The sequence below is a fragment of the Neodiprion lecontei genome, chromosome 2 (genome assembly GCF_021901455.1).
Source record: "Neodiprion lecontei isolate iyNeoLeco1 chromosome 2, iyNeoLeco1.1, whole genome shotgun sequence".
NCBI classification, from domain to species: Eukaryota; Metazoa; Arthropoda; class Insecta; order Hymenoptera; family Diprionidae; genus Neodiprion; species Neodiprion lecontei.
The window spans coordinates 28537409-28564722 of NC_060261.1; the positions used below are offsets into that span (position 1 = coordinate 28537409).

At 39.3% G+C, this 27314-nt stretch overlaps 1 protein-coding gene across 1 annotated transcript in view; it reads left to right on the forward strand.

The window, feature by feature from the left end:
- The window catches only part of LOC107218773 (kelch-like protein diablo), a 137134-nt gene that overhangs the window by 85032 nt on the left and 24788 nt on the right, over nt 1-27314 (forward strand). The window contains exon 3 of the mRNA XM_046732963.1: nt 14586-14864. Within this exon, the coding sequence (XP_046588919.1) occupies nt 14658-14864 (207 nt within the window). The 5' untranslated portion in view covers nt 14586-14657. The remainder of the gene's footprint in view (nt 1-14585; nt 14865-27314) is intronic.

The window sequence follows — 27314 nt, forward strand, 5'->3', positions numbered from 1 at the left end:
ACCACGTACACTGAAAAAAATTTCATTTGTTACAGTAACTAGAAAAATTTCGAGGTTTACTGTACTTCTTTAGTTAAATAAGGCCTTAACAACGATTTATTGTTGCACAAGCATTAAATTTTCGTAACAGTTACAAGAAAATACAGCAACAGTGATCGTAATGAGAAAGAATAGTAACGGATACTAAACTTTCCGGTAACAGCTACAAAACTAATTTTCATTTTCTACGTAAAACTGTATTTTTCGATTGTGGTAGAAAATGAAAATATTTAAGGACTGAGCGGTAACCGGAACTAAAAATTTCAGTCTGTGGATACATAAGCATATTGTGTTCGCATGTTTCCACACACATATAACGACACGTGTTTCGATCAAGTTCAATATTAATTACACGTCTCTCCCATAAGTTCTTCTTCGCGTCAGCTTGGCGCCCTGACTGTATTTCCATGTTGAACATGGTTCCGTGCCTCGGTGTCAAGACTCTGTCACCCGAGCGTCGAGCAGCCTGTATCGCCGATCCCGTGTTTAATTATTGCCGGCTCAACCAAGTAAATAAGTCCCCTCGTTTTCCACGTCATCGCTTCGATTTAAGGAGGTTTGTTCACCAAGAATCGACACCATCTATTCATTTTATTAAGAAATAGCAGTGAATTCTGTATTTATCGAATTACCGCATTCGCGGTCTAATCTTTTTAGAAAATACAAAAACAGAAATTACTCAAATTCTAAACAGAACTTAGATATTGATGATTCAGTTAAAGTCGCTTAAAACTAGAAATCTCGTGAATTCTTTAGCCTTTATTCAATGATGGCTCATTTTATTCAAAATACTATTTTCAACGAACTCACTGAATCATTTTTTTTAAATAATTTTTATCGGTGGAATGTTGTAATTTTACATTCCACCGATGTTATCTTCCTGAGATAAAATTAATCTTCTGAACTCTGTATCCGGACTATTTTTTACGAAGTAACTGAGACAAATCATCTCTTTTTTTCGACAGCCAATTCAACATTTATAAATCATCATCAATATCAGTGCGATGTTGTAAAATTAAATTTTCAACGGTGCCAAGTGTAATTGTTATTTCTATTATTTTTATAACATTCGAAGATAAACATCACTCACTCTCGAAATCGGAAGAAGAAGTTTGAAAAAAAGATCTTTTCTCTCCGATTTGTTTCTGAAAATGTATCTCTTCTGTTGTATAGAATCTGTACAGAGATTCTTCATCTAAATGGATCTAAAATATGGTTTCATAATTATTATATTAAGAACGTCATACGGGATCAATTCAAAATGCCTGTCTGTGATCAAACAAAGTATTTGACAATATTTTATTCGAATTGTCTACAACTTTCCAAGAAAATTTAATACATTTCTTTCAAATCATTGGAAGCTTGTGATTATTCGATGAGTGTTTTTCTCTCATTTATTACAAAAATTGTAAATACTTACTACAAATTCCGTTAGAATCGTATTATTTTTGACAGCGATATCAATCAAAAGATCACTTTCATTCCGCCGCACTGGAAAAAGTACACGTCACACAGTTGCACGCTTACTTTACACATGTGAAAGTAAAATAAAACTTCGCGTCGAATATCGAGGTGCATAAACAAGCACGCGAGTTTTAAATCGTTAATAAATTCGGAGTACCGTAAGTGTTTTTCATTTCGATACGATCTTTTAATTAAAGTTGCTATATCTTGTTGAAATAACGGAGGCATTTAAATTATCCAAGTATAAATCAATCCGCAATTATTTAACGAGAGTCGATGTACACAAATTTTCTTACAGCTTCAGAGGCTGAGTTTACGATTCACAAATATTATCACATACACTTAACTCGGCCGTAACATCAGTTCAATTGAAAGCGTCGATTTCCTTCCAACGTTTTTCGATCCTTAGGAAGACCTGTCATATTCGTATAATTCGATACATACACCAATGGCGCGAAAAAGATATATACACATATGTCATGTATGATACATACGTACAAAACCACCAATAATTAACGTTTAATTACGCCTCGTACAGTCCGTAGAGATCGTTAAAACGCCCGGCGTTTAATTGATTAATTTTGTTTTTTTTTGACACCGTACTGCTGAGAATCAGACTCCACAGGTAGCCGCTCCACTTATATTACATGCGTATACACGGGACCATGACAATTGCGTATTATACGGTTTAATCAGGCCCAATTCCGCAACCAGCAGGCAGTGATTATTATCTGCAGCAGCCACGCTCCGTCATAATTATCTCAATTATAAATACTGGGCTTCGAAGCATAAAGCGATCAAGTGCCAGCCACGGTCAAAGTTATGCAAGTCATTCAGGTATGCCATGTCGTGAATTTTTATTTCTGCTATTTTTTGACACTGCACTGTTATTTTGTCGGTTTTCTTTTAATACACTGAGAGAAATTTTTAGTTCCAGTTTCCGCTCAGTTATTGACTATTTTCATTTCTTACAACAATCGAAAAATGTAGTTCTAGGTAGAAAATGAAAATTAGTTTTCCAGCTGTTACCGGAAAGTCTAGTACCCGTTATTATTCTTTCTCGTTACGATCGCTGTTACTATATTTTCTTGCAACTGTTGCGAAAATTTAACGCTTGTGCAACGAATAAATTGACGTCAAAGCCTTATTTAACAAAACAAGTAGAGTAAACCTCAGAAACTAATTTTGCGTTGCAATTACCAAAAAAGGATCGACAACGGCGCAAAATGGTTACGCGTACCTCGTTTTTCCCAATTCCAACAATATTCAAACAGTTTTTTTAACGATACCTGTTTTCCTGAATTTTTCTAGTTACTAAAACGAATAAAATTTTTCTCAGTGTATGAACCAACCGCTCTCAGATTATAACGCGTGCGAATTAAATTTTAACAGCCGAGGGACCATGCAGTCGTTAGGAATCCACTCCGTATATTCAAAGCGAGTTATCCGTTGGGCAGGAAACGAGGCTTGGTCCGATTCTAATTAACTCTGAATTAAAAATGTCGAAAAGCGAAGAGCGAATCGATTTAATCTTCTCATTCGACCAATAAGATTTCCTCGAAGCGCGTTATCCGCCGGCTTTCATAAAAGTTATCCTGTCGCGGCGCGTAACACGGTCGTAAGGGGATCTAATTAGCGGCGTATACGACGGTACCTTTGCGAGCATAACCGAGTCGTTTACGGAATGACAAAGTGCCTCGCCTCGCGTCGCTCGCGCGCAGCTGATGTATTAATACGACGGGCTCCGAACCTCGGCTCGAATCGCCTCGAGATATTAAACGTACGCAAGTAAGAACATCGGAAAGACCTCGCGTTCACCGTTCACCGGTATTATAATGCCGCCTGCACGATCGCGGTTACTTATAGTTTCGATAAAGCTGTCTCCTGAATTCTCGCGCCCAATTCGAAAGAACCGCGTCTCCCGATTAATCAATGCACTGCGCCGAACGCACCAGGACGATATCGGACGATGTACGGCCAATCAAGCCTCGTGCCGTGTTTTCGGGAGATTTAATCGACTTGCCACGCGTTAGTTGATTTTTACTTTTCATCGCCCTTGGCGACACAAGACGGAGTGGTGGTTTCGTTACGAAAATCACTTTTTCTTATTTTAACGAATATTCGCGTTTTCCGACATCCAGAATTCGGAAATCAAGTTTTTAGAAAAAAAAACTTTCGACGCGGAAGATACCGGAAACGGCTCGTTGAAGAAATTTTAAACTTACAGGATTTTATAATCAAAGGATGGGCGTAAAAAATTGTCACGTCTCGTTTAATTTGAACTTTCGGTTCTACCGGAAATAAAATCGATTTTCAATGTTTCACCGACAAATGTGTACTTCTTTCTTCTCACTACTTTTTCTGAATAAACGATTATCTTTTTCCCAGCTTGTGTACTTTTTTTTTTATGTTTCTAATTTCCATTTTTTACCTAGAACTATATTTTTCTATCGTGATAAAAAATAAAAAGAGTCAAGGACTCAGCGGTAACCGGAACTAAAAATTACGATACCTGTTTTACTGAATTTTTTTTAGTTACTGTAACAAATGAAATTTTTCTCAGAGTGCCCAACCAAAATCAGTCTCGGCTTCACGAGGAATAACATTTTCAATGTACTAGTTAACGCACAGCAGTTTCACACGAGTGATCCAAGACCCGGAAAATACCACTTCACGAACGCTCTAAACATGAAAAGTTTCTTTGTTTACTCTTCGACGAGAAGCTTCTATATCCGTTGGAACCCTTAAAAGTCATACTGACAGGCTGTCGATGCTGTCATAGCGGATTGTCTCCAGGCATATCTAATAACTAAGACGACAGAAAACTTCCGTCGTAAAAATATAACTGATTAGCACCTTGTTGCATCCCTCTGTCCGAAGATACATTGTACAAAATTAGAGTTACACGGATGTATTATACGTCGTATAATCTTCGTAAATATACATAATACATATCGAAGGATTTCTTTAGGATTATTATAAAGGATGGGCAGACATCAATATCGAGTGCTAATCAGAGGATCAGACCTAGCTTCGAGGCTTTGGGCTTTGGGCTTACCGGAAACCGGAAATCGTCCCCGGAGATTAGCTCCAGTTTTAATTGGATTTACCACTGACGCGGGCGTCTCGTTCATGTTTACATGCACGTATATCAGTTATACCATTGTCAAATATTCTCTCCGGATCAGCCAGAGCTAATTAACTATTTATAATTGCCTATGTGTGTGTAATATGTTCGTACCCACGAAAGTTTTCGAAATTTGTATAATTCCGCCTGCTCGATCCCTGAGCAAACTAGATCGATAATTATTTCTGGACGAAAAGAAAAGTTTGGGGGTTAAAGGCGTAATTCTGATACAAATAGTATACCACAAGAAGAAAAAAAAAAACATGATCTTTTATAATACCGAAGAGACGACCATGTGAGATACATGTATGAGTGAGATTCATTTGCATAGTGTAATGACTTGCCGAATGCTTAAATTTTGGAACCGAAAGAAGACTTAGACGTTTCAAAACACATTATTCTTTGAATCGATGAAAGTTTGCAATTGGTAATTTCGAATGAATTAATAAAACAGCATGAAATTCTATCAAAGTTACTCAATCCTCGTTCTTCAGCTCTTCCGATAAGAATTTTTCATTGTATCTATGAAGGAAATTTTTATGATTAAGCTTCCCAAGAAAGCATTCAATTTCGGTTTTCGAAATTGTCAAGAATAAAAGATACTTTTCGAAGAAAAACTGAATTGAAAAAATTTTTCACTTAATTACAGTTACATACTGTAACAATTTGTTCATTTCTGCACTATCCGCTATAATATTACGTGGTAAATTTCTGATCATCCGTAATTGAGAATACATTTAAGAAAAGAGCCCCCATTCGCATAACTGGTTTCAATCATTACTTTCAACAATCAAGTTTTCCCCAAATCAATTACAACCTGACTAAACATACGCAAAGGAAGGCTTACACTACACTACACCGAATTTTTCTAGTCACTGTAACAAATGAAATTTTTCTCAGTCCATGTTCCTGAGAAAATAAAACATACAAAGTAAAATATAAGCAAAAAAGAAAACGAAGATTGTAAAGAAATGTAGGAATCGTTTTATTAGCCACTAAACCGGGTGATCAATGCCGTTGCGGATCTCGTCATTCGTCTTACGCATATGTAGAGACCAAGAGGTGCATATCTGCGTCTGTGTGTGTGTGTGTGTATAAAGCGATGGCGGTGAGATCATGGAAGTTCGTAGCACGAGCGCCGAGGTATTTTCTGGAGGACCCTTTTAGTCCCTCGGGCTAAGGTGTACCCCGTCACGCTACACGCGCCCAAGTATTTTTATAGTCCCGTATTTTTTCCATTATACATTAACCCTCGTCCACCTGTGAACGCGGCGCTGCAACACCGGTTCCGTTTCATTAGTCCCGCTGCGCTCGCGTCTGGAAGGAAGAGGATAATAAAAATAATAATAATAATAATAATAACAACAACAGCAACGACAACAATAAGAAGAAGAAGAAGAAGAAGAAGAAGACGAAGAAGATGAGAAAAGAAATGCCGAAGAGATTCGAACGATATTCAAGCGCGTGCCGGTAATTTAGGGGGACCCGATTACCGGCTCGTATCGAATCGATACTCGAATTGCGTAAATTTTATCGGACGACTGACCGGATATAAATATGATGAAAAGATAGCCGGCACGCGTCGCGCAGGGTCCAGCTGACGGACGAAGGAAGCTGGGCATAAACGGCAACATGTGTACGCCGGATTTAATCGCGTCCTCAAACACGATCCGTCGACTTTCTACCGAATGCCGTTTACCGTTTCCCGACCCGATCCGATCCGCCCTGTTCCTCCGACAATTGGAAGGAAGAACCAGAAAGTTTCACAATCAGACCCGAGATCTCATCTACCTGAATCCGCACAGGATGTAGGTACGCAATTCACGATCGAACAAGTGTGTTCGCAAATCGATGATGAGAGATAGTTTCGTCGTGAATTTGTGTAAATTTTTTTCATCGTTAGGGAAAAGATTCGAATACATATTATGTGATTTTTCGATTGCTCGAATGGTGTACAAAAAATCACTATATTTACTGATGAAATTCGGACAAAGTGATAAAGTAAAAGAGCATCCCAAAGTTCAAGTTGAAGTCAAATTAACCGTTTGACCGGCACGGCATTTTTCATTATTCATAATCGAACTGGCAAAGTCGAAAAATTAAGCGAATCACGTGATATTTGGATTTTGGGGATGTTTCAAGTCGCTGAATCGATTTTGGGGGTTATTAATACGGTTTTCCAACTCCCGTGGTTAATTTTTCGATTTTTCCGATTCATCAGAAATCGTTTTTAAATTTTTAAATTGGGGCAATTGCAGCAGATACTCTAATTTTTTCTACTACTCTGAACCCCTGAAATTGGAGATGAGGGTGAATTTCGTCAGCTAACTACGGGGGTTAAGACTTACTTACAAACTCGAATACAATATAGGTAACTCATATATTTCCAAAGTATTTATTTTTTCGTTCATCATATTGGGTGGGCCATTTTGAGTCGGCCATTATACAATTTGCAAGTCTGATTTAAAAATCATAATCAGTGAGGAAAAAAATCCTCTATACATTTTTCAAAAATTTCAAAACCGATTAAACAACAACAAGTCATTTTTGCTCAACCATATCGAGTCCGCGATATTGAATTTAAAAATTTTGACTTCCGATCAGTAATCAGTGACGGCAAAAACCCCTATATAAAGTTTTTCTGAAATCTCTGTAACATGTGAACATTTGTAACCATTTTGGATCGGCCATTTTGGATCCGCCGTATGGAATTTTGCAATTCTATTGTCAGATTCAGATTCAGTGACCTCAAAAACCATTGTACACCAAGTTTCATTCAAATTGGTTGAAAAACAAGAAGGTTATTCGATTTGATCATATATGATACGTAAGCAGAATTGGCAAAACTTTTTTTTGATCATGTATGATACAATGCCAGTCAACCGGTTAATGATTAATTATTTTCATTCTGTTACAAAGATGAATTTTTCGTAATGGGCTTGTGAGATCATCCCTATTCAAGTGTGCGAAATTTTTTTACGATATATTTCAATCCCGTCAAAGAATTTTACGAAATCGATGCCCGAGGCTTTTGTCATGGGAGAAAAGTGTTCGTCTCTCTTCACCTGCTTGAGGTGGCGTGAATTATACTTAATGCACGACGACGAATTACGTATTGCGCAAGCTTGAGAAACAACTTGCGTATAACGTGTAACATTTTCCGTCTGTCAAGAGAATATGGGGCAGCCTTCAAGTGTGTCAAGATAAAGTATATTCCTTGTTTAAAGACTCAAGACCTACCTCACGCAATCGATGAATTACATAAACGTTGCTTGGGAGAAAATATTTAGGTTGATTTCATATTTGACGTCCTTTCTAGACGGTATCTAAATTATTTGAAAATCATTGGTCTTTGGTACAATTGGTAAAAATCAAAATTAAACCGAATGGAGGCTTTGAGGACGTGTTATAACTGAAAATTTGCTCCCGAAATCCGGAACCAAAATTCAACCAGACCGTCTAGTGTTCCCAAAGAACTATTTCAAACTATGCGTGAAGAATACAGAAAAATATATGAGAAATTTTCGGAACTACTTTCGTAATACTTAGATATTCGTGGATTTTATTTCAACATAGATGACGGTCATTAATTGAACAGAATAATTTCTGTCCTACGATATTAATAAGTGCAATTCGTTTACTATATTTTCACATGTCCAACTCGAAGCTCTGTGAACTGGATTAATCTTTACCGTTAACGGTACCAAAATTCATGTAACATATTAACCGTCAAAACGTAAACTGCATGCAGTAGCGGTAGAAAGAAGCCGATACGTAGGGTCAGAGCGTTGGAGATGGGGAAAAGAAGAAGAAGAAGAAGAAGAAAGCGAGGTCCATAAGAGTTTCGTTTGGTTCTTATTTCGCGAAAACCGGGTAAATTGCATGCGTGAAATTGTTGAATAGAGGATCACTGATGCAGAGCGGAAGGCCTCAAGATATGGGTCAAATTCTGCTGTATAATTACCAGCATTAACCACCGTGATTGCAGGCCACTTGGAAGGTACGAGTTTCAGACGACGGTTGTCACCCGAAGCGTTGCTGATTTCAATTTCCTTCTCATACGTAATTACCCACTCGCTACCACACCGCCGTCCCATTTCCCGCCACGATTTTATATGCATTTATGCACAAACGCGTGGGTAGGAAATGCCGCAGGGCAGACCGACCGCCAAACAGAATAAAGTGAACATTTTTAATGCTCGATCATTTTCCATTGCCTCGCGTTTCAGCTGTTTACTGAAATAAAATCGATTTTTCGTCGGAACTGTTCGGGGTTTACTTTTCATGCTTTACCATGTGAAAGAATTTACAACAAACAATCATCGCACGCGGTACTGAAACAGTATACTTTTTCCGAACAACGGATTATATTATTATAAAACTTTACCGAAATACTCGATACGTTGATAAAGATTTTTGAAAAAAATTCTCCAAAATACTAATCGTGATTATGTAAATGAACGTCGCTGAACATGCCCAGAAAGATATTCCTATGCAGTTTTTGCAGACGTTTCAATAAATAGTTTTTCCCTATTTCTTCATGTGGAATAATACTCGTACTTGGTCGTTCCTTGAATTACTGCGCAGCTAACAATATATGGAATAAGGAAAGAAAGGATGAAAGATAGAAGTGGAGGTCCGAGCCTACTTGTCTGGACAAACGGAAGGGTAAAAGCCGCACTCGTATTGGGGCATCAATGCTGCATCGGAGGGCTGAAAAGTGCATGTCTTAAGGACCGCATTCGCTCAAGTTCCGAGTCGCGATTATCGGTAAAAACATACCGGTACATACGTTCAGGCCTCAACTTCTGTGCAAAATATACTTATGGTACCAACTTGAGAGAAGCTTCTGCCGCAACACGTCATTACACCCATGAATTTCGTTGTATTATTCATCGATCCGAGACATCTGCAACAACCCAGAATGCTTTACGGCGGTAAGTTTTCAGCGTAAGACGACCGCATTTAAGGAACGGGGTATAATCATTGTCTCCAACGTGAAATGATGCACTAGTCCAAGAAGATATCTTTACCTCCCCATCAAAAGCACGCGGCTGCTATCGTATCTAGGTATCAATGATAAATTGATTATTAGTTATGCCATCCGTAAGATTAATCATTATTAAATGATGTAAGCGTGGGGTTTACGCTTGGAGACAATAGTGAGATGCGGGTTCTGGTCGCATTAGTTTGTAGAGTGTTAGTTGGATTTTAATCTTACAATTAGTTTCGACGTAACAATGTACGTTGGATTCGAGATGAATTGAAAAGCTTCGTCGGACACAAACGGTCTTCGTCAAGGAAAATTGAATGATTTTTTATCAATCCCAAATTGTATCATGTATTTTCACATTGCAGTTGTATCGATAGTTAAGAACCAGAAGGGCACGACTGATTTCCTGATTACCAGCGATTTCAATTGATTGCGTGCGATTTCATGCGATTCTCGATGTCGTGTGTGATTTCAGGGAATTCCTTACGATTTCACGTGATTTAACAATTTTAAAAACTAGTTCACGTCGTTTTAAGGTGATTTCATAATTAATCGAACGATTTCGAGTACATTTTCATCCAATTGTTAGAGATCAGGTGATTTTCGATGATTTCATGACAAGATGGGACAATCCATGGCTTTCATCTACGATGTGTTACAGGTATTATTTTATATGAAATAACATAAGGTGTGACATCTTGCTCCTAAATCAATGTTGAAAAAATAAAGTAAACAATTTCGTTCGCAATATAAATTCGTATAAGATATATTTTTGGATTCACCAATCAATTATGCTGAGTACGCGCTAATCGGTTATTGAGATTACAAAATTTTCATAAAATTGAAGCAAGCACGAACACCCGATATACACGAGAAAGCGAGGGAGAAAGGATACCTTCGTAAAGTCGAATCTGATGTTGAAATTTTTCATTTTGCATGATATTTGTTCCACGGCGAAACAGGTCTATCAGTACATCTGCGACAATGTGATTTCATTGAATTTCCGTACGATTTCAAGTGATTTCACGCGTTTTCAAGCGATTTCCAGCAATTTCAAACGATTTTCAAGTGATTTTGCGAAAGACTTTATGATTCCCGAAGACTTGGCATGATTTCAAGTGATTTTCAATAATTTACCCCATCAAAAAAGAGCTTGAATCGATTTCACTAGGCAATGTACAAGCGATTGCACAAGTAAATAACCTCTTGCAAAAAGGTGTAAACACTGTTTTTCCGGTTTGCGGAATTCGATCGGTTTTTGTCATATGATTTTTTTTAATTATCATTATTATTGCGTACGCCCTTATATGGGAGTAAAATCAACGACTGCTGAAAAACGTTTGTTTACGCTCTTCTCTTAGACCTCGATATTATTGCGATGTATTCGTAATTTCTTCGTTGTGCAGAAACTTTATGACGGGAGAAATTATTGTGTGAATAAGTTAATCGTCTTTGTTCCTTGCGCTGTAAACATTATTCTGAAGTTTCCTGTCTTCAACGCAACGTTTCCTCCAACTGGTCTTCCCTTTGTCCGCGGTGTATAAAAACTTTCCTGAATTTATCTAACATTTGATGCCGAAAAATTTGACTCCTGTGTCTGACAAGTTTTCAGTATCATTTAGCGTCTCATCTTCACTGGTCTCTAAACGAGTCTTTACCAATATATCCAACTGTGTTCCTTCGATGTGTTGTACAGCCGTGTTTTTTTTTTTTTCTCTCTCTTACGCTCGTTTTCCGGGCAGATTAGGACTCAGCCCGTTTAATAGAGTGTAGCTGAAGCTCAATAAATTACATTTAAATATTGAACCTGATACAGGCGAAGTCGAGCATGGGAGCACGGAGCCAGGCGGAATCTGGTAAACATAGACCTGAGATAATAACGGTCGATAAAGGGCCGTAAATCACTTTGGGATCTATGCTGCAATATTATATATATATATATATATATACGCATGGTCGCTACTAGCGAGTACAACGAACCGTGAACGCGACCCGCATGAATTGTAAAACACTTACGACTTGAAGGGTCGAGGAAGATCCTGCGCCGACAATTATACCCGAACTTGTCCAGGGAACATGATGATAGTTACAACAATCGACGACTGTCTACGGACCGACTTGCGATGATAAAATTGACTCGCGAGCTGACCGATGGCAGCCGCAGCAGCACCAATCTTCACCTGATTTTCTCTGACGTCGGTTCGTGATAATTATACACCTTATTGCAGGAGTAAGTACTCGTGTACCAGAGATGGAAGTGCGCGCATCCTACCGACGATTACGGACAATTAGAACGGCGGTAAATCTTTCTCGGTTCAGGTGATTGTTAAGAATCTCCGCGATAAATTCATCGTATAAGACATTCGAATTTTAACGCCTCGGAAGCGCACCTTCAAAGTGTCTGTAAATTTATTTAATAGCAGGGCATTGCTGGGGCTAATTACATCCCTTGTTTTACGTTTAATAAATTACAACCGTACCGCGTTCAACATTTTTTTTTTTTTTTTGCCTGTTTCTTACCTGCCTAAGATGTGGATATGGAAAACCGGTATCAAGGGACAGGCAGCAGCCCTTCATCCTCTTCAATTTCATCTTATTAATGGGCTGTAATCGTTACGTGAAGCAACTTCTGATCTTCAAAATCCTGTTTGGAAAAATCTCGGATCATATGCCGTATCGATTGAACCTCCCGGAATTTTAAATCCCGTTGCAAAACTGTTGTGCCAGATATGGTCCGTGACAATCGTTTAGCTCTTCGCGTATTTATTGTCCAAAAAGTTGATATAAAACAATGATGAAAAACGCGTGATAAATATGAAAATTTCTGCTTGACAATTAAAATCGATCGCATGAACACGCGATGTTGCTTAGAGTTCGCTTTACAGTTGATGTGAAACACAATCCAGCAACCCAAATATCATCGATTTCTCTTAGACCGATCGCGAGATAACGCGTGTGTTTGTACACAATCGTTAACATACGACTCATTCGATTCTTCTAAACATCAGCTACGATCTGAATTGCGAAAAAAATGTCTAAAATCACTTTCGAAAGTAAGAAGAGAATTTGATGCGTTTATGCTTCTCAAAAAGCATTCGTTTCATTGCACGGAAGGAACGGAATTCTTGAATCATACAAATATATAATATAACTCTAATGGTATAGTTAGTGCAAAAGTTTTTATTACAAATGTCGTTATCTGTAACAATGATTGAACTCTTGACTCAACAAAACATGAACTACAACAAAATCGAATGGTTTTCATACAACAATTTCATATTTTTAAAACAAATTTTTACTCATCTCAATCACACATTTTATTGATACAAAATTCACGTTAATGCAAAGAACTCGCGCGATGTTATCTTGAATAAATTAATAGTCATCGTGATCATTTAAAGGCTTGATTAAATTATATATATATATTAAGTTGTCACAGATATTTCGTCCAACAAAAGCATTTTGTTGAACTAAGTAAGTATTATGTTTGCCGCATTTGAGTATAACATTTAGTTCAATCAAACGAATATCACTTGACTCAAAAAATCCTTTTCCTCCGCGTTTGTTTCTGTTTCTGGTGTGCAATGGTGAGAAAATTGCGCTTCCAGACCAATGCTCTATCCTGTTAAGATTATGATGATTTCGAACGTGGCTAAAGGACAGAAAGAGAGACCGTTAAGGATCCGTTCCTAATGCAATAAAATAAATATAGGCGCGTGAGTTTTTTATCAGACGAAACTGCTCTTCCCATCACCAGAGTTCCAGTTTGACCGTCACGGAACGATTAAGATATAATTTTCCAAAGGCAACTAATTAGTAATTAGTTTCCAGAGCTCTTTCACTTTCCCTCTCTCTTTCCGCCGGGATCACGAGACGTCTATCCTGTCGGCTAATAACGCGGTGTTCATCGTTCACCGTTCGTCGTTCACAACCGGTACCTGGAGAAGAGAGGTTATGACCAATACTGCTGCCAAGAAGTGCACCTTGCGCCTCGCGCCATCGCATAACTCAGTGTTAATGGTTAGTTGGCTCTCTAATGAGTAGGAGCAGCACCCTGCGGCTTCTGCCCGCGTTGATAGAGCCTTAACAGTCTCTGCACAGTGAAAAGTATCAACTCTCATCGGGACGACTCGTGCGTGCGCCAGCTCACTCTTCATACCACAGCTTTAACAGCTTCATGAATTTATGCCTCAGCATCGCGAGCTATTATACGATCCGGATAGTTAATTATTTTACATCGTACAGAAAATACCAACCGAACTTTCAGCGGCTGGTATAAACCTGCCCTACGTCCCATACGTATACAATTTTTATTACATCAACGCATGCATCAGGAGACAGATTTTTCAACGCACAACGTCCGCTCACAAGTCGAATTCGAATGAACGAATCGGAGAGTATGAGCTTAAAGCCAATTCAATGGTGATAACTTTATGGTGAAAAATCGCTAATTTGCGAAGCCTTTTAAACCCAGGAAAAATTTTATCCTTCGGAACTAAGTTCCTCGATATTACATTTACAAAAGTTTCATTTTCTACCCCGTGCCATCAAACATTGTTAAATCTAACCCAAAATAGTTCGTTTTTACTGTGAAATTTGAGTAGTATTGCACTAACACTGGAATTATGTCCAGCCCTTTTAACGAAGGTCGATTAACGTACAGCATTAGCTTCTCTCCCTCTCTGTCTTTCTGCGGTCCCCCCTGTACACCCGCCATCACTGGTTCTGAATCTCGTTCAAAAATCCTTCACTTCGAATCCCGTCGTACCCGGGGTGCCCCTTGAATCGTCACGGGCTTTGATTCGTTAGTATACCCTGCATGAATTGACCCCTGCGACCCGGGAGCAGAGGTGAATCGTATTTGCGCATGGCACCCTCCGGAGATGATCTCTTTTGAAGAAATACCTCAAAGTCATTGAAGGTAATTGGAGTGGCACATGATCACGGTTGGTTTTGTTGCAGGACGGATGATCTCTGTCGTGGGAAATCGACGCTCGTGGTCCTCGCCACCTTTTCAAACTCGAAACTCTTCCGATGCAAGCCGTTCATCCCGCAAGGCTTCACAGGTGGTTCGTTTCGCCTCATCGTTCGTGCGTAATGATCGTTTCCAGTCGTCTAATCCTCCCGTTAAATTTCAACAAACCAACGACGCACACGTGCTCCTTTTCTGTCACGACTTTCCAGTACCGTCCATCCCACAACGTCTTCGGAGCACGTGTTCCTCTGCAAGTGCCAGAACAGGTATGAATAGAATTACATACCAGGCTCTTAAAACGACTGCAAGACACGGTGTGATACAGGAAAACAGGTGGATCGGTGCCATATACCCTCATCCTTTCGAGACTTGCTTACACGGTTCTTTAGACTCTTAAAATTTCATGGTGCGTGCTGACAAGTAACATTGCTAATTGTAAATAGGAGTAAATGAGCAGAACCTTGAAGAATGCATTGGTCAGATGCTATCTGCCTCAACGGTCTTTTGAAATTGTTAGGTACACGCGTTCGATCGCTCGCTGTGAGAACCGAACAGAAGAAGAATACACACTCGAAACAAGTGTGTACGAGGACCGCACGTGCATCTTATGGAAAACGTCTACGTCCCTGCTCGTAGCCTGCATGGGACGAAAAGGTGTTCCAAACGGCAAGTTCGTTTCTTGGATAACTGTACACGTGAAACTGAATTACTCGAGATCGTGAAATGTACTTCGATCCTTTCGTGTAGGAAAAATTGGATTGAAAGCTAGGCAAAAATATTTTCCGCACAAAGTATATGGCTGAAAATACGTATTACATGTGGAACCCATTCCTTTAACGTTGAGTGGTTTAAATCGAAGCGACTGTTTTTTTGTTGGAACGAAAGTTACTGCTATGGCGAATCATCAGCCAATTAGTAACTTTTGTCGACAATGAATTGGGTCTCAATAAGTCACTGAGGCGGAGTACGCCGGTGTATGTGTGTGGTATAACGAAATCACGATAAAGGAATAACGTATGAAGTTGGAAAGAAAAAAGCTGAAGTAGCGGTTCTTCGTATAAAAGGACCGGAGTAATTTGCGCTGGTTTCGGTAACGGCGCACAAATGGATGCCCTAAAGGAACCAAGCAGGATCGGGGATTTCGAGCTCCCGTTCGAGATGCACCGCATTGCAATCTGCACCGGTGCCACAGTCTTGATCTTCAGCTGGCGCCCATCTATGGAGACATATAACGTATAACAGGGTTTTGCTGTTTGCAATACAGGACGTTTGTTTGGCGAGGACTTGAGATGCGAAAACTCCAGCCATGCCGCAGAGAAAGAGAGCCGTGATTGGACAAATCCACTTTTTACTCAGCGTCGTTTTGACTTGGGTCACGTCACTTACTTTGATTGTGATAACCAGTCACGGCCTCCGCCACTGAGTCTTGTTCATCGCTGTATACCGCCTTTTGTCGCGGACGTTCGACCGACGGAGAAAGAGAAAGACGAGATGGACCAAAAGAAATCCCAAGATCGCAGGAGCGGGACGAAGAAGCAGCGTCGTTGCTATTCTGATCCAGATCTCGAGACGAGCACCGCTCATACCCGCTACCCTCGAAATTTCTCGAACCTCCTGCCCTACTGCTGCATGCCCACTGCACTCAAGATGTTGGGTAAGTGGCATCGAAAGTCACATCAACGCGGTGAAAGATATCCTTACGATTTATCGGTGACACCATTCCGGACGATCAGTTATCGCGTACACGTATAACAAAAGGATCAAACTAACGTAGTTAGTGACAGTGCATGCAGGGTGAAAACAAACTAATAGTCAAGCAAGTAAAAAGACTCGCGATTGCTATGCAGCTGTACTCGCCAGTCAGTGATGAACGTTTTTTCATTCACATGGCAAATGTCTTTTAATTACTCTTGTTTGAACATTGACGTTTTTATTAGGCACGAAATTATGCAATCGAATATTAAAGCCTTTCAACCTTACGCTGTAAAACATGGTCGTGTTAAAAGTGACAAGTATTGGCCAGTATGGACTAAAATAGATCAATTTTTGTGGTCAATTCGGGAATTCAACATCAGTTAGTGGGATATTGACATCAGACAGTATTATGGATTGACGCTAAATTATAGTCTATTGAAGTCGACACCGGATTTTCTCTTACAGTGTATCAAGCTTCACGCCAAAAAGTGCCCAGAAACACATTATAATTGTCATGCCTAACTCTATAGGTGACACTTCGTTCGAAAATATCGTTTCCAAACCAAGAAGACGTCGACCCATACTCCAAGCGGAATGGCGAATGGTAATTTTCAATATTTCTCACGGTATGCATCTTTCCGATCGAAGCGGGCATATCGTTGGATTAATACCTTGTACCCATATGCGTGCCCCGCACCTGCACCGCGTAGAAACCCACCTAGGAAGTATATTAGAAGCCCGACGTAGTTTCTCCCCACAGGGTGAATTCCACCGTCGGGGTAAACTAAAAATTAAAAGTATCCTCATGTCCGTCCGAAGTTGTTTAGCGTGTATCATAAGCCAACACGTATCCCCTTCCAAATACCCACGGGAGGAGCGGTGCTTATCTGTCTCCAATCGATCAGGCATAGCTGACTTCCGCTAAAAGCCTTAATTTATTCAACATTTCCACCAACGACCTGCTTCTTCATCAAGATACTTTCTCACGCGACTTCACTTCGCTCATTGCACCACCAGAGCGCCCCTTGGACTACCTACCGGCTCGCAATCAGCTTGATATCGACTCCCTTCATCAATGGTACCGCTCCATTTCCTGTCTCAACGTTATTGCATGATTTACCTTCGCCAGCAACTGTAGGAATAGCTCGCACGTCTTTCGATAGTCGCCGTCAATTGGTTCAAGACTTGTTCGAACTGTCAAAAGCATCGAGCTACTCTTAAAATTCATCAAGTGAGACAGGTTGGACCATTTTTTTTCACATAAATTCTATTCCAGCGATTTAAAAGCAAGTAGGGCAAACTGTTTCACCTTGACCATAGTCTACCTTAAAATACCTTACATATTTAGGGGTATAGCACGTCAACAGTTGTGTAAAATAAATTACAAACCTAAACTCGGTTCATTTTCTCCGTTCGATCAACGTTTATCGTAATTTGAATATTTTTCATTACACCAAATCAACTATTTTAGAACTTCACTAGCGATTTTTAATTAACTGGAAAAGAACGGGGTGTTCGAATATTTATTTATGTGAACACAACATTTACAACGTAATTTCAAGAAAATTTAATTCTATCACTATCTAACCTCAAAACAAAATGTAGAAGAAAACAGTGAATCATTGAATATACAAATAAGAATATAATTTTGTGTAGTTTACAACGCGAGCCACAACTTTACTGGAACTTAAATACTCCAAACAGACGTACGGTTGGATAAACAATTTGGAGGTAAATTATTGAAACTTGGATATTTTAGAACGGTCGAACTATGATCAGAAATTGAAAAAAATTGAGAACTCAATTTTCTAACATGGTAAATATGATTCAGTGAAGATTTAACAATATGTACTGAAGATCCAATGAAAGCAAACTTACTACCAATTGTACCTAATTCTTTTCCAGCAGCTGAAAGAATTAAGTAGTTTCGCTGAATGACTTTCTACGTGCATGTATGTAAAATGACGCCCATATAATTTGTCACAGCTTATACCTGCAGGATTATTTAACATACAGGCAATATAATTCAATAATTAATATCGTTCCTCTAGTTACCAATGGTCTGCGATAAAATGATCGTTTCTAAGTTTCCCACGTAAAATGCGGGCATCTTACGTATACATATAGTGAACATTAATAGCTATACACGCGGCACAGACGCGCCCTATTCCAGAAATTTGTTCACACGGTTGAGTAGACGTTGGAAATTGAAAACGAGACAGGACTCGGTTGCCCAAGTCGATATGCATTCCCTTACACCTGCAAAAGTTTGCATATAATTGAATTAATTGTTCCCGAGGGTTGAAAATCATCCGTATATACTCGTACATATGGAATGAACTAGGCAGCGCGTTTCTCAAGGTAAGCATATGCGAGATCACGCGGCACCACGTGCATTCATTATAATATTCTTGAAGAAAAGTATACCGCGAGTTCAATGAGGCGGTAGATATTAAACCGATACCGTTGACCACTTCCGGTTCATCGGGAGCGAGCCAGAGAGCTCGGCGGACTTGAAATTTATTATATTAGACCGGGAGGTACGGTACGCGTCCTTAGATCCAGGGACCATAAATCGGGTTCGGACGGTGAACCAAAACCCCGTGGAATTACGACTAGTGAGAGGGATGAGCGCGATCCCTATCGGAAGCCATATTAGCCGTACGAAACGAAATGAGCTGCGGTGTCTCGACGATTTTACCTCGTCGCGTGGGACAAACCTGCAGACAACTCCCCGCACTGTCGAGGTTCAACGACTCCCATATTTCGAGAGACCTCGGACCAAATCTGCATAACGGAATTAAACCAGGGCAGGTGCCGGCCACAATGCAGGAATCGGGTTTCACGAGACTTGGGGCATACATTAGGGGGCGGAAATAAGGGCGCTTTATTTTACTTGCTTATCTTGATGTTTTATTCTTCTAATCAGTCGCTGTAATTTGCAGTAAGGTCAAATTTTATCTCCGACACTGCGGGAAAGAAATTTTGTAACAAAAATAGAAAAGGGAAGCAGTGGGATGGGAGTCAATTGAAAATGTGATACACACCGCGCAATTTCATTTACACACTTTTACACAATAAAGGAGAGAACGATATGTGTTAACATATTTACTCTCGGAGTCCAGGCGCCGAATTTATCGCAATCAATTTCCTACCCCAGCAGCCGTGCCTGCTTGGCTGAATGTGAGTTGTGAAACTGGTAAATTTGCATCGAATCGTCTATGACAAGTGAAATTGCGAGACATCGGCATACCTTGTGTTGAGTGAAATGGAGAAGACAAAAATTGATATCGTGAAGTACGAAGTTTTATTTCGAAAAAAATATGGCAGATCATCATATTCTGTGGGTTACATATTTAGCAATTGCCTCATAACGTAAGAACTTCTTCGCTCATTTCCATTTTGTGTAACGTGTAAACAATCATTGCGTATAATATTATACGTACGTTTTAGCAAGTGTCAAAAATCAAATTGGTAAAGGACTGTACGTATTGTAATATTCTGAAGAACCAGAAACCTTTCTCGGTGAAACAGCAACGACTCTTTTCTTAATCACTGCACTGAGAAAAATTTCATTTCTTATGGTAACTAGAAAAATTGTGTTACACAGTTATCGTTAAAAAACTGTTTGAATATTGTTGGAATTTCGAAAAACGAGGTACGCGTAACCATTTTGCGCTATGGTCGATCCTTTTTTGGTTCTTGCAACGCAAAATCAGTTTGTGAGGTTTACTCTACGTTTTTAGTTAAACAAGGCTTTAACATCAATTTACTGTTGCACAAGCATTAAATTTTCGCAACAGTTGCAAGAAAATACAGTAACAGTGATCGTAATGAGAAAGAATAGTAACGGATACTAGACTTTCTGGTATCAGCTAGAACACTAATTTTAATTTTCTACCTAGAACTATATTTTTCGATTGTGGTAAAAAATGAAAATAGGGACTGAGCGGTAGCCGGAACTAAAAATTTCTCTCGGTGTGATATTATTAGTGTAAAGCCAAGTTGAATCCTGTAAGAGCTGTGTCTGTACTGAAACGCGGGATCTAGACCGGTCGAATAGTCTCAAAATATTTAAATAAATATATTTAATAAGGAGAGCGATTGTCAAGATTGTGCAATAACTACTTTGGAACGAATAAAGCATCGAAAAACGAACCCGTGGACACGCGCTGAACCATCTGTTGTCGTTGGAGACGACGTCGCGATACGACGATGAACCGTACCATATGCTATCCCGGTCAAAACCCGGGTCCTCCTCCTACTCCTAGCCTCGCAAAATTGCTTCAGCATATTGTACGTAAATACATGTACAAGTGCGTATATCCATTTTATACATCCGTGTAAACGAAGCTAACGGATTCCGGAGCAAAAAGCTCGTTAAGGGGATTTCGGAGCGCTGACGAAGTGAGCAAGTTGTATTTAAAATTTTTGTTTTTCGTACCAAAAGTACTGAAATCGCTCCAAGCTTTGGAAAATGACAGTGTTTGCAATTTTTGCTTCGGCGGTTAATGAGAAAAGTTCGAACAATTGACCAAAACGGTTTTCAACTCGCTTTGAAGTATGATGCGCTGAGAGAAATCTTCAGTTTTGGTTACCGCTCGGTCCTTGACTATTTTCATTTTTTATCAGAATCGAAAAATATAGTTCTAGGTAGAAAATGAAAATTAATTTTCTAGCTGTCACCAGAAAGTCTAGTATCCGTTGCTGTTCTTTCGTTATTTCGAATAGAAATATGCAACGAGAAATGATTTTTCGAAACGAATTCTCGATATCGAATGATTATTTCCAAAACTCTAAAGTATTTTTTCTAAATTTTTAAACAAACAGTATAACCTGAACGACACGATACATCGCGACATGGTTCCAGCTGCTAACTGTTTACTTATGTGTCAAAATCCGTTATTCCAAAATCTTACATATTTTTTTACAGAGAACAAGTCCTACAACATTTCCAAGTCAATTATACAATAAAAAAGGAAAAAAAAAACGCTCTTCAAAGAAATAAAACGCTGTTATTAATTTCACCGTTCATAATACAATTTTAACACAAATTAACTCATATGTCAGACTTCAAGGTAAATCATCAGGAATCAATACGCGCGTTAATAATAATCATGTAAAATTTCATCATCATCGCTGTTATTCACATTTCCCTTGCCGAAAATAAAATCCGTTTTACCGTGCCTCAATCTGTTCGTAATTTGAATTCGATGCGTTATCCAATGGCTGATTTTTCTCTTCGAGATGTCTGTCCTCGTAAATGACTCTCCTCGCCCCCCTCCAAGCGTGAGCCAACGAGTCCCTTCCTACCTCGACTTCATCGGGAGCCACGGTCCCGTTGTCGACGAGGCCGAAAACCGGGATCAGGAATCTTGATTTAATCGGTGCCGACTCGGGTGTTTCCCACGCAGAGTATCCCGATCCGACGAAATTGCGTTTCGGCGTTGATACCTACATCAAAGGTGAGTTGCGCCCAGGGGCTTTGCGCCATAAAGAACCGAGCACCTCGATCCAGTATGCAAATACGTTACATACGTGTACAGTTAATCTCTGCTTGCCGTTTGCGTGATGCAGTGATATCTTGTAACTCTCGGTTTACGCCATATTATTTAAGCAATTGCGGCTTACTCGACCGACGCCACGATATCCAACGTCGCGAGTAATTTATTTATTATAAATATGCACAGACTTGCACCTTGAGGCGTTCCCCGCTACCGCACCTTGAGAATTGTCTGTAATTATCAGGCGGACACATGTTTTCCTCAACTGATTTTTTTTTTTTTTCTTTTGCCGGTTTGTTCCTTTCCTTAAACTCCCTTTCGCGCTGCAGATCGGATTAAAAATTCGCGGGGATTTAACCACGAGTCGCGCGGTGCTATGTGTAATGAAAAATGTTAGCAACGGATGGATGTAGCGGAGACGAGAATAATCAACTATCTTAGACTAAGATCGGAAAAATGATGCCACTTTTTATTGAAGGAACGTGTCAATACAAAAGTATGACGCTTTCTCCTTTGGTCGAATTTTGTTCCTATTTTACTGAAATTTTACAACTTAGTCCTAGAATTATTTGCATCTTGACTCTGATGGAAACTTGTTCAATCCATTTAATAAGCAAGTCCTTGACCCGATTCTGACGTTCGATTCAAATTTTTTGCATAAAAGAAAAATGCCGTGCTCCAAGAACATCAAAAGCAAATCTTGCAAGTATCGCTACTTTAATATAAAAAATCGGGGGAAGTCTCAAGCTTCATCGAATCGTCTCGAGCCACTCCACCCTCCATTTGTCTCAATCGATACAGAAGAAGTGGTGTTTATTTGTCCCAGTGGACAAAGAACCACTGTGGATACAGTAAAAGGTGTTTCGAGTCGCAAGGAGCGGATGTCAACCCGACACAATGGGAATTCAATTCGGAAATGGAAAGGCACTGAGACGAAACAATGAAAGCTCGGTGTTATTATGACCTCCTAGGTCTCGGTGCGTGCTATGTATGTATATACATTGTACGTACTTCGCAACACGTTTACCCTGACCCAGGGGATTTGACTGTTTGACCAGTGTTGGCCAGTGTTTACTCATGTCACGCTATTCAAAACTCTTCAAAAGCAACCACAAAGCGAGCCAAAGAACAAAGACAAAATTACATGCTAGGCCGTATCATTACAAAATTTTTGTTACTAATAAACGAATCGATCAAAGGTACGAAATAATACGTAAAAGGAAATAGCGAGTAAAATGGTCGTTAAATTATGATGATTGAACTATAATGGTACATGCCGTTGGAAATGCAATAGTGCAGATACTGCATTAATATACTGTGCTGTGGTTATTGGACTTTTTTTTAATCCAACGTCTTGGGAACAAATATCTTGCTCAATCAACGCTAATGTTTCCATTCGCAAAATTCAACTTGAGATGGAATGGAGATATCGACAGTTTGGACAATTGTTCCCAAAAAATGGAGAAAGTCGAAATTTTACGCGGCTGCTCAACATGACAGCTATAATACTTCTCAGTGCATGAAAACATTATGGTACGTACTTTTTAATTTCGTGCTAAAAAAAGCTAAGAAGCTGAAAAATGTACCGCAACAAAAAACTGATAGGCTGTAAACGTGAAAAAACATGCAACACATAATAAAACATCCCGGGCCTAAAATTTTGAGCAATATACGGACGCTTTCATATACCAAAACAATATCAAATCTAAACTACCAATAATACTGTGTATTATCCTCAATTCACGCTTGAAATTTTCGGCTTTCTTTGACGAAATTTGGTAGAAGAATAAAAATGCAAATGTCCAAATTGTTAGGACATCAATTAAATTTTCTTTTTCAAATCAATTTTTAGCTAACAAAACATCATCCCAAAATTATTAAAAAAACCTGTGTTCGAAAGGTTGGTTTCAAAACGCATTCTATAATGACGTTACTTTTGTTGATACATTTTTCAAATTCAAAGATATTATTACTTGAAAATTATTTGGATTCTTACAGTCGCAATAATTTTGGCTGTCAGAAACTCTGGAACGGAGGTCCAAAGTTTTTGGAATTATTTGAAAACAATCAAGAAAGATATTTTTCAATAAAATTGTGTATAAAAATGCTGCAACAAAAAATAATTCAAGGTCATTGGGGTGTGGAGGATGATCGACTTGGACCCCCCTCCTCTCCCACAGACAATACGTGTACGTTGTTTCCGGTGGTGAAAACTATCGCGGTAATATGCGATGAAAGTTTCAAAAAAAATCCCTTACGCATGAGCTTTTATTTTCCAATCATCTTTTATGCAGATTCAACAAAGTCTCCCCTGTATAAAATAATATGTCGATGAAGAGAGTTATTGTCAAAAGTATCAGCTTTTTTTGTAATGTAGCAAAGTGCACTTGCGATAAGTTATCCTTTGCCCTTTCATTTCAAGAATGATCACTCACCGAGCATCGCGTTAATGTAATTTTATGATTTTCATACTCCCGTACGGTTGTGATGTCAGTGCCATGGCATCCTCCAGACTCAGACACCCGGCGTTATAATTTATAACAGAGGCGACGGGGCAAACGCGTTCGCACGGTGCCCGCCCTAATGGGATGAATCTTTGTTGTTCCGTAGGGCGTTATACACGGCCAGTCGGCGGCAAAGGCGGCGGGAACGTCGATCCAATTAATGGAGCACATGACGTTTCCGATATAGGTGCAGGGGAATCAGGAACAGTCCCGGTGCTGTGCCTAAGCTAGGTTAGGTTAGATGAACTCAGGTTAGGTATGATTTGCTCAAGACGTGGTAAGTCAAGTTAGATTAAGAGTTAACCACACCCGTTTCCCTTTGCAACACATGTACACTTGGGGTCAGTGATTCTGAGACGGCTAATTTATTGCAGAAGTCGGTTATGTTGGCAACGGAGAATCAACCCGCAGCGCCACCGACGGCTGGCTACGGAACTGGCTCAATCTTCGTAAACATAACGTAACCGATGACCGTCGAATCTAACCCAAAAATACAAAATTGCATGCCGAATTCGACTGTTATACCCATTTTTGCATTGCGATGCATAAGCCTCTGTTAATAGCCAAAATAGAAGACGTTTAACACAGTCGGTAAGGATTGAATAAAGCATCTGGGTCTTAAGCAAGGTTAGATTGAGATAGTATACATGCAGGTTTCTCTGTGTTGCCAACATAACTGTCTAGTGGAAAAAATTAGCCTTCTCAGATTCGTTGTCCTCAAGTTTACATAAGCACACATATCTACCAAAGTGGATCGCAAACTGCCTCGAACCAAGCGGCTGTTACCCCCGCCATTTCGCTCCCCAATATCCAAGAGTTAATTACCCATCACTCTCGACTCTCGTGGTGGGGTGATTACCACAGATGGCTTCGCCATTCTGGATTTAAAAAAAAATTAGCGAATATCGCGGATCGGCGATGAATCACATCGTCAAACTCGAAACCAAAGTAGGTAAAAATTCATCCCACAATCTAATAAAAATTCTGAAAAATTTAACCGATCTTGTTTTAAAGAAGTCTGCTTTTTACTCGAGACTTTTACAGAAAAGTTTGTGAAAAACTTGTAGCACTGATTAAGGTTCTGCAAAAAGCTCTGAGTTCTCCTGGAGATTTTTTTTATCCTAGTTCAGATGGTTGTAAGAAATTTGCTTCGCAGAAATTTAAACCTGTAAACTGTACGAAAAGCTTGACCGTAAAAAAAAAAACATCGGATAATTACTCACAAGCTTTTTTTCTTGCAGATAAAGACATTTCTTTAGCACACATGTGGCCCCTTTCATCCTTACGGTGTTCCGACCTAGAGAAGAGCAATCCACACCAATTCGTCTCCTCCGATGAATTTGAGTAATAGGAAAAACTGCCGGCATCAAACCCGTACCGGCTTTATAGAGTAGAAGGGGGCACCCTACCTAGGGTAGGCGGGGGCGGACACATGGCACGCGTGCCAAACGAACCACTGCAGTCACGGCCGTGATCACCATTCACCAAGCCTCCAGGAGCCTCTCTCCATCTCTCTCCATCGCAGGAACATCTTTCCAAAGGATTTCGAGGGGCGAAAGGTAACTGTTACACCTCCGTTTTTTCCATCCCTATACATTTAACAGCCCTTACGCTCTCCCTCTCTCTCTCACATTCTCTGCGCCTGTTATTCCTGATATTCGCTGAAATCATTAGTTCATTTTTTTCGTTCTCTTTTCGGTTTTTGTTTTGCACCTTTCGCAGGGCAGCTCACTTCTTCCTTCAGGACATATTATAACCCGGTATCCAATTAAATCGAAAAATGAAAATTCCAAATTTCCTTCCGACAAAACCCGTAATGTCTTCTTCTACGTCGATTTTCACTATCTCGGAGATAGTTAAAAAAGAAGTATGTTGAAAGATTGAATAATTTTCGTATGAAATAAATCATCGCCTATTACAGTTGAGGAATGATACGTTGTCAAATAGATTAGATGTGCAGTGTCGAACTCATTGCAAGAGTCTCCGGATTCTCTTAATTTAACAATATTCATTTTCATGTTCAACTTGACTGAATTTCATGGATCGTTGCTCATTACTCTGAATCAGTTATAAATAAATCGATAAAGCAAATCAATGTATTGATATTGAAAATCAGTGAAAAAGTCAGTGAAAATTCACTGTTTGAGAATGTATACACTTATTTTTAAATAGGAAATAGTGGAATAGTCATTGATCAAGATTTACAGTACGGGTTACTAAGAAAGTGCCCAAATCCCAAAGATATTTGCTTGTTCAAAGTAAAAGTCTACGGTCAATCCAAGGTTCCAAATTTTCAATTCCATCTAGTATTGTTAAACAATAGATCCAATTGTCTTGCTCATAAATATTACTTTAAACACTCGACACTATATAAACCATGCGCGACAAAATCCACCAGCGTAATTTACAAACAGAGAACACCATTCATTGTACTACAAGCACTATAATAAATCTTTTCAGAATTTTCATTGTAAGGCACATTCAGCAAAATTTCAAACCAGGAATACGGTGTGAGTAGGTTACAGAGTTTCGCGCACAAATTACTGCATTCGCCAGATTTTAGGATAACTGCATTCTGACTGTGAGAGCGAGGCTCCCCCTATCGGTAAACTCGTAATTCCGGTGAGTTAATCCATGTGCAAAAATAGCGTACACTGATGACAATTACAAAGATAACAAATTTATTGTAATGATTACAAAGATTACACCGGGATTACAAAAGATTACAAATGATTACAAATAATTACAAAAGATTAAAGGTATCACGGAAAGATTACGGAGATTACAGAGATTATTAAAATAATACAAAATGCACAATATTACAAAGAATACAAAAGGTTGCAAAAATTACAAAAAAATTACGAATAATACACGAGATTACAGTAACCTCTGTACACCATATTACAACAGTAATTGACCCCTCGCGTAATTCCGAATTAACAAATCACTGCTTCCCACTGTCACTCAGACCGATTTTCAGTTATCAGATCTTGATCCTTGTGCAGAGGGTTTA